We start from the raw sequence: 9,096 nt of genomic DNA, 5'->3' as shown, positions 1-9,096 counted from the left end.
CTTTTTTTAAATGATCATGGGACTGACCAGCTTTGGGCTTAAAAAAATATATGGTCAGCCTAAAATGTAATGTTCAATTCTGATCCCATCAGACTGCACCACCTTCCTTTCAAAGAACGATCCAACAGCTCAGGATCGTCTAACTCACCTCTGGATATCCCAGTCATTTTGATGGTGAAATGGACGATATGCACACAATAATTAGGTGTCACATGAAAGTGAACCAAAATGAAACACACACGAAACCACAAATGCAGTTCGTCATTATGACTACATTTCCCAAGATGCAATGATGCAACTTTTTCTGGCAGTCCCTTTAGCAACTTCTCTAATAGTTAGTGATAAGAAATGGAAGGCATGGGAAAGAGATCCTGGGTCCGAGCTACGAAATGCCAGCTGCTGGTGACCAGCCTCTTCATTATGGTAATAAAATGGGAAATGTAGCACGTGCAGGTTGTACCACGTTGACTGCTGAAATTTTAATAAGGGGGTAATTTCATTATGAACATTATTAATGGTGCTGAATGTTTAAATAGTTTTAGGGAGCCTGAACTTAAACTGAAGGATTCTACAAGGCTGAAGGTCTTATCAGGACTGCACAGCACTACATTGTTTTAACCAGTGGCTTGCGGTTTCTCTTTGTCAGTTGTAGTTAGAAATGTAGTCTTGAAAGTTAGAAAGATCTTAACGTTGCAGTCTTTGAGCAGAGGCAGATCAGTACATTCTCCTTTGCCCAGAAAACATTATATTATTATTATTATTATTTGTGGAAAACACAAATTTAAAGGCTTTTAAAAATGGAAAGTGATGTAGCACCAGGTTTTTAAACAATTTTAAATCTTGGGAGATGCAGCTTTGGTTGACTTTTACAATAACTTAAACAGGGGAAGCAAATGGTAACTTCTGAAATTCCTCCCAAGCCCTTTTTCATCAGCAACCAAAGAAAGGATCTATTCTATGTAAAAAAAGTAAGCTGTGGTATTTGTGTATGAGTGTGTGCTCTTTCTTCCTGATCTAGAAGTGTGTGTGTGTGTGTGAGTTGTGCATGTGACTTTGGGCCCTCCACCTGTGTTGCACCTGTTATGTTTTTGTTTTTATTTTATTTTATTTGGTTTGTCAAGCATGTATGAAAAAACAAGTATGAATATGAATATAACTTATAAACATCTAAATATAAGCAGGTATAAGAAATGAGTACAAATTAATGGGAACAGTAGGATAGGGACGATAGGCTTATGCATACCCCCTTACAGACCTCTTAGGAATGGGGTGAGGTCAACAGTAGACAGTTTAAGGTTAAAGTTTTGGAGGTTTGAGGATGTAACAACAGAGTCGGGTAGAGCATTCCAGGCATTGACCACTGTGTTGCTGAAGTCATATTTTCTGCAAACAGGTTTGGAGCGGTTTACTATAAGTTTGTATCTATTGTTGGCTCGTGTATTATTGCGGGTGAAGCTGAAGTAGTCATTGACAGGTAGGACGTAGTAGCAGACAATTTTGTGTACTAAGCTTAGGTCAGACCGTAGGCGGCATAGTTCTAGATTATTTCAATTCTAGTGGCCTAAGGTATATGAGTTCCCTCTTGATCATGTGACCAGGAGGGAGGGAGCCTTAGAATGGAGCAATTGACAACGTTCTAAGCACTTCTTACCCTTCCCATAAGGATTCATTGAGAGTATTTGTTCAGCAATATTTGTCTCTGCAATCCTGTTTGGATCAAGCTTATGAGTCCAAGCTAAGCTTCAGCCCTGGTCTGTAATGCATGTGACAGTCTCGATGAGATCCCCGGCTTGGAGCCCACTATACCTATGGACATCTCCTCCAACCTCCTGCTCAGTTTGCTGATGCATCCTTAATGTTTGTTTTGGGGGAAAAAATGTTGGATGCTAGCACGTTGTGGATGAAGCTCAAAGGCATTCTTAGAAAATGAGAATAAAAGGTGGACAAAGCCCAATGCTTTGTTTCCAAGGGTCTCTACATGCCAGAACTGAAACACTCAGTTAAGGGACTGGCTTTTGTCCTGGAAATTTACCCCTTGAAATAATTAGTCTTAGTAACTTCTTTCATCTCCTTGTGGTAATCTTGCTTTTCTATATATTCCTTCCCATACTGTGAAGTGCAAAAACAAAAAGTTGGAAACTTCTGGATTCAGTCCTGGAAGCAGAGTGGGAAGTTTTTTACAGCCCCATTAACCCCCACCCCCTCAAATATTCCCCAAGGCAAGTTTCTCCCAGTCCACAATCCTGAATATCCCATGAAATAAAAGCAAGCACATGCTGTTTATTCCCTTCTCATCAGAATATTTCAGAAGCAACAGCAGTCCTGCAAGCCAAACTGAATTATCTATTTTATTGGAATAAAAAAAAAAAATAGTAGCAGACTCTAAGCACCTGGAACCAATTCACACTTTATCAGTTCAGCTCTGGTACCAATGTGTTACAGGTAGCCTCTGTTAACAATCATTTATTTAGTAACCATTCAAACTTGGGACGATGCTGAACAATCCTGACTAATCCTTGGAGTTTGGCTGTTGCAGTGTCCCTGGGTCACATGATCCAAGTACTTGGCGCCCAGCCTGCAATTATGACACTGGAACATCCTACAATCGTGTGGGTGCCATTTGCAACTTTTTTTGCTGGTCAAAAGCCACAGGAGGTCACAAATGATGATCATGTGAGGTTCTGTTTAACAACCTCTCATGATTCGCTCAACCACTGCAATCAGGAGTAACAGAGTGCTAAGTGTGAGGCCGTGCATTATGTTCATGTTGGTTAGCAATGGCAGATCTGAACCCAATTGCCATGGTTAATTGAAGACTAGCTGTAGTTTATTGAACTGGGGCAAAGGACTGTGTTAACTTTCTGAATTGTGTGTTGATCCCCCCCTCCCCCAATCATGTTCTACTACTTTGTTAGGGACAGAGATAAACTTTGCTCATCCTTATTATCTTTTAAGTGGAGAGTGGGAGTGAATCACAGTGAATAACTTTTTTTTGCTAAGTTCCATTGTGGCAGACTAAGAAAGAGGCAAGTAGCCAAAATCATATTCTGAATTAGCTATAAGTAAGGAAGCTGTATGTGGCTTGACAATTGATGAGCCAATTATATTTCCTGGATTTGGCTTGGCTTGGTTTGGTTTGTTGTGTTGTTTTGTTTTTGACTGGGATCAATAGGGGAAGATTTGCTAAAATTCTCTAGAATTCTATAGGTCAGGACTACATACTTGCAAATGACCACTAGATGGCAGCAACAAACTTTCTGTACCTCTTTGCCGCTTTATAGTGGTTATCTGGAGTTCTGTACCTTTGATATGCTGATCCCAACTTAGTCTTACTTGCCTCTTCCCACCAGCCTACATAGGTAATAAAACCCAAACAGTTCTATCCATGTTTTTAATGACTTAATTAAGTATGTCATGATAAATATTGACTTGAGACTGGCTTTTTCTAGTCCCCAGGACTAGCCGGCCTGGCCTAATTGTAATTACAAGTAACACTCACTACTGACCTTCCTGGATGGCTTTTTAAATTTTAAATTTTGGGGTTTTAAATTGGTTTTAGAATTGTTTTAATTATTTAATTAGTTTGGGTTATATTTACAGACTGTATGTTTGCGTTGTTATGTCTGGTGTTTTATGTAATGTTTTGTTGTTTTTATATATGAACGGTCTGTACACCGCCCTGAGTCCCTGCGGGGAGAGGGGGCGGTCTATAAATTTAATAAACCTAAACCTAAACCCATTCCAACTTTGTAAACATGCTTTTTTTCCTCTTCTTAGCTACTTGGAGTATCAGTTGGCGTACTGGCCATTATCACCCACAGTGGGAAACATTTCATTGTTATAAATTCTGCCTCTTCAGAGACGAACTCCTATTACAGAAATTTCCATACTTTTGGTAAGTATTGGGAAATTCAAGATTCAGTCTCTAATACTGGAGTACAAAATTAAAAGCAATTTATTTCACTGACAAGATAGGAATTTTGTTCTATTTAGCATTTATTTTAAAGACTGATCATGATCTAAATTTCTATGATTTACATTCCTTATATGGAAAAAATATATAATTTATTTCAACTTTTTATTAGGTTCTGGCTTCAATTGGTTGAATCCTATACTGATCAGCTAATAAATTTCTTGGTTAATGAACATATGATCAATTTAATTGGTGGAGTTGGTTAAGATGTTAACTTTGACTGGGGAGCCCACATTCCAAATACTCCCTCAACTTCAAAAGACAAGTTGTTCCTCCGGGCTCACTATATTCTCTCAAACCAAACTTAGTTTATAGAGAAGTTATTGTAGGATATAAAATTAAGTTGATCTTCTCAACTTAAAGCAAGATATGTATTCAGTAAATACACGTGGTAAGAATTCTTAAAATACATGACAGTTCTAAGAAAAGGTCATTTTCGAGACGGGATACTTGTATGTAACTGAATTTTAAAACGGAAGTTAAATAATTAAAAGATCAATAGGAAATTGTAATGATTTAGCCAGAGCATAGAACTATGATGGCGAACCTATGGCAAACATGCATGCATTGCATGCAGGTGGCATGCAATGCCCTCTCTGTGGGCACACAAGCTGTCACCCCAGTTCAGGTCCACTGCGCATGCATGCATGCCTCCCAGGAGCCAGGTGGTCTTTGTCGTGCATGCACAGGGGGTGGGCAGGGTGCATGCAAGGGGAGTGCACGCACGGGAGGCGAGAGCAAGCAGGGATTGCATTTTGGGGGTTTGGGCACCACTGGCATAAAACAATGCAAAGTAGTAGTGCAAGATCAGAAGACATGGAGAAACCTGGCCCACAGAATCGCCAAGAGTTAGACAGGACTGAGTGAATCATCATCATCTTCATCTGTCTACAGCAGTGTTTCTCAAACTTGGCGACTTTAAGTCCTGTGGACTTCAACTCCCAGAATTCCCCAGCCAGCTATGGAGTTGAAGTCCACAGGACTTAAAGTCGCCAAGTTTGAGAAACACTGGTCTACAGAATCATATTGAGTCAGGAAGGCCCTTTTCCCCATCCAGTCCAACCTCCTACTTATAGTAACAAGGGCACTAAGCAGCAGAAAATGAAACAAAATAGAATGTAGACCTGAGAACTCAAATCGCCCACCTGCAGAGAGAATGGAGAAAAGAGAGAATCCCAAAACCCCAAAATGAAGATCAAGTGTTCCATGTATCTTGGTGGATTTTTGGTTTTCAGGGTTGTCCTCTGTTAAAGAACGGATTGCGTAACACCAATTTTCCACAACTTCACTAGAAAAATCAATCTAATTTTTTTTTATTAGTAGCCTTATTTCTCACATACTGGAACTTTATTATGAGAGCCACTGAATGTCCTAGCTTGGAAAGAAAAGCAAGATGTATCCATATAATACTATTTACTAGTAGAATTCAACTCAGTAGAAATTCAAAGATGAATTTGTTTAAATTGGTTGGCTGAACTTGGTTGATCTCAAAAACAGTTAGGTCAGATTTGCTTAGTTAGTCCTACCCTGTTTCCCCGAAAATACATCCTGTTCTGAAACTAAGGCCTTGCCACATTTTTTGCATGGAAAAAAATATAAGCCCCCCCCCCCTGAAAATAAGCCCCCTGGACAACCCCCCCCCTCCAGCCAGGCAGAGCACCGCTCACCAACCTAGCGGTATCCTGAAGGCGCCAAGCCGTGGGAGCCGGGGGGAAGGCACTCACATTGCTTGCAGCCTTCGGGATACCGTTAGGTTGGGGAGTGGCATTCTGCCTGGCCAGAGGAGGGAGTTGCCGGGCAGCTGCTTCCTTGCGAGTGGGCTCCCAAAGAGCCGGGCACAGCCTCAGGGGTGAAGCAGCCATGAGGTGACCATGCTCACGAGCAGCCGCATGGCAAACCCCCTCTCCAGCCGGGCAGAGCACCATTCACTGACCTAGGGGGTATCCCTAAGGCACCGAGCCATGTGGCTCTCTGCCCGCTCCCCCCCCCCCAGCTCCTGCAGCTTTGCACATTCAGGATACCCCCTAGGTCAGTGCATGGAGCTCTGCCCGGCTGGAGAGGGTGGTTGCGCGAGTGCCTGTTCTGCCCCCAGCTCGCATGCCTCCCAGCCTCACCATGCCCTGACCCAGCTCTCCCTGCAGGGCCAGGGCGCCGCCGTCGCTTTCGCCGCCAAAGCTGCGTTCAGAGCATAACTTCTTCTCCGGCTTCCAAACTCTAGGACTTGGCTTCCAATTCTTCCAGCAGCGATCGCTCTAGGAGTACACTCTATGGTTGTGGGTCCTATGGCAGCTGGCCCACAACCATAGAATGCACTCCTAAAGCGGCCGTTGCTGGAAGAATCAGAAGCCAAATCCTGGAGTTTGGAAGCCGGAGAAGAAGTTATGCTCAAAGCGCAGTGGCAGCGGCAAAAGCGGCGGTGGTGCCCTGGCCCAGCAGGGAGAGCTGAGCCAGGGCATGGTGAGGCTGAGAGGCATGCGAGCTGGGGGCAGAACAGGCACTCGTGCAACCACCCTCTCCAGCCGGGCAGAGCTCCATGCACTGACCTAGGGGGTATCCCGAATGTGCCAAGCCGCGGGAGCTGGGGAGTGGGCAGAGTGCCACATGGCTTGGCGCCTTAGGGATACTTCCTAGGTCAGTGAATGGCGCTCTGTCCGGCTGGAGAGGGGGTTTGCCGGGCGGCTGCTCTTGAGCATAGTTGCTTCACCCCTGAGGCTGTGCCCGGCTCTTTGGGAGCCCGCTCGCAAGGGAGCAGCCACCCGGCAACCCCAAAACAATAAGCCCTCCCCTGATAATAAGGCCCAAGCCATATTTTGTGGGTCAAAAGAAAATAAGACCCTGTCTTATTTTGGGGAAAACGGTGGAATGGGAGACACTGGTATCAGGAAGTTCTAGGTCTGTAGATTAGGCTGGAAAGTAAAAGAAAAAAGCAATGGCAAATCTCCTGTATTTCTGCACACCTGAAGTAGGACCCAGATCAGAGATATAGCTGTTACAAAGACATACTATCATCATTCAGTATCAAGGCTACCAAATGCCACTTAAAAACCCATGAACTCAGAAAGGAAGAAGGCAATAATTTCATTCCCAAGATTATGAAAGTCATTTACACCCTTTCACTACCAACAGTCAATCACCCCTTGGATATGTCTTCATTCTTGGCTACCATAAGGATTCTAATCTGGCCAATCCATATCTATGAGTGTTTTACCAAGTCCAGCTAAGCTATGAAATGTCAGGAGATCAATGATCTGTTACCAAGTACCAGTCAGAGGATCCTAACAACATTCTTGCCAAGCAAAAAAAAATCACAGGCATGTCCATATTATTTTACTTTACTTACTCTGATGCTGGAGGATAGTTATCAGAAGGGACCTTACTATACAGAGTGTTGTATACCTTTTTCTGTATTACCTTCATTCCTACAGTTTCCTACATCGGGATGTGTCTGAGTATTATTCTGGCTATGGCTGCTCTGATGAGCATTGTTGCCACAATAAAAGAACTGGAAGGTGCTATGGCAGCTGTAAGTAGACTCTGTTGTTGAATAATATAAACATCAATTAGATTTTTCTAAAAACTATTTTTGAAATATGCCTGTATTTAAGTGTGAATGACTTTCAAGCAAGAACCTAAGTGATTCCATCTTGGGATACTTTCTTGAATTATTATAGATATCAAGATATGTTGGAAAGTTCCTGTGTGGGATATCTTGTACAATCTATACTGCATGGAAAATAATATACTGTACATGAAAATATACGTTAAAACCAATGTCAACTGAAAGACATAACGAAATTAACACGAAAAGGATATTTTCCCCCTCAGTGCTCCAAATCTAAATTACTTTAAACAAAATCTTATCTAATTTCATATGTTATTATAAATTTGCATACTGTGTACTAAAAATGGCTTCCTATTAGCTTATGGTTTGCTTACAATAATGTTTTCCAGTATGGGATAAACTTGAGATGATAAATTATATTTCTGAGACTTGCCTGAATGTAAAGATGGTTCTTCAATAGCAATAGCACTTAGACTTATATACTGCTTCATACTGTTGTGCAGCGCTCCCTAATCAGTTTACAGAGTCAGCGTAGTGCCACTCCAACAATCTGGGTCCTCATTTTACCAACCTCAGAATTTCGGAAGGATGGAAGGCTGAGTCGACCTTGAGCCAGTCAGAATCTAACTCCTGGAGTGAGCAGTGAGTTACCCTATAGTACTGCATTCTAACCACTGCACCACCACAGCTCATTCATTCATGTTAAATGAATAATCTCCAATGCTCTTTCAGAATTGGTTTTAGAATTTATCTGGATTTTCTGAAGCAAATTCTTCAGTTTCTCTAATCATATCCACATACATATTATTATTATTATTTTGCATTACACTCTAAACCAGTGGTAGTCAACCTGGTCCCTACCGCCCGCTAGTGGGTGTTCCAGCTTTCATGGTGGGCGGTAGGGGTTTGCTGTAACTCTGCTTTATAAATTTTATAAAGGAAAGTTACTTCCCTACTTTATAAATCACCATGACTGTGGAACCAGTGGGCGGTTAGAAAATTTTACTACTAACAGAGATACAAAAGTGGGCGGTAGGTATAAAAAGGTTGACTATCCCTGCTCTAAACTAACCATGCCCTTTATAAGTATAGCATCATCACAAGCAATGTGTCCGATAGTTGTGTTATATTTATATTTTATATTTATGTATACTTAACTATATCTATATGTATTTATATTGTGTTTTTAATATGACTGTACACCGCCCCAAGTCCCTTCTGGGAGAGGGCGCGGTTTATAAATTGAATAAAAGTTAAAGTTAAAAAGTTGTGTTATCAGTGACATTAGATAACACAAGAAATGTTTGCTATACATTTTCACACAATGCTAACCTGATACAAGCTTTATATTCAGGATCAATTAGGCCATGCTATTGGCACATGAATGGCCTTGGACAGCACATAAATTTGAATCTCTGCACTATTATTTTCGTTTCCTATGAATAATTCACACAAGCAGGTGCCACAGGCCAGAGACGATTTAATATATCTCAAGAATTTTCAGTATCTCTGTCGTCCCAAACATCTAACTCCCTGTTATTACTAGTCTTATTGTCTAGAC

The 9,096-nt window shown here is 41.7% G+C and overlaps 1 protein-coding gene across 1 annotated transcript in view; it reads left to right on the top strand.

Moving 5' to 3' along the window:
• The first annotated feature begins 312 nt into the window (after positions 1-312).
• Positions 313-9,096, top strand: part of TSPAN32 (tetraspanin 32) — a 32,486-nt gene continuing 23,702 nt past the window's right edge. Inside the window, exons 1-3 of the mRNA XM_081939188.1 lie at positions 313-423; positions 3,778-3,895; positions 7,399-7,496. Coding sequence (XP_081795314.1) covers positions 349-423; positions 3,778-3,895; positions 7,399-7,496 — 291 coding nt within the window. The 5' untranslated portion in view covers positions 313-348. The remainder of the gene's footprint in view (positions 424-3,777; positions 3,896-7,398; positions 7,497-9,096) is intronic.

This window comes from Natrix helvetica (genome assembly GCF_964273705.1).
Source record: "Natrix helvetica genome assembly, chromosome: 1".
Taxonomy (NCBI): Eukaryota; Metazoa; Chordata; class Lepidosauria; order Squamata; family Natricidae; genus Natrix; species Natrix helvetica.
This window is presented reverse-complemented; position numbering and strand designations above follow the sequence as displayed.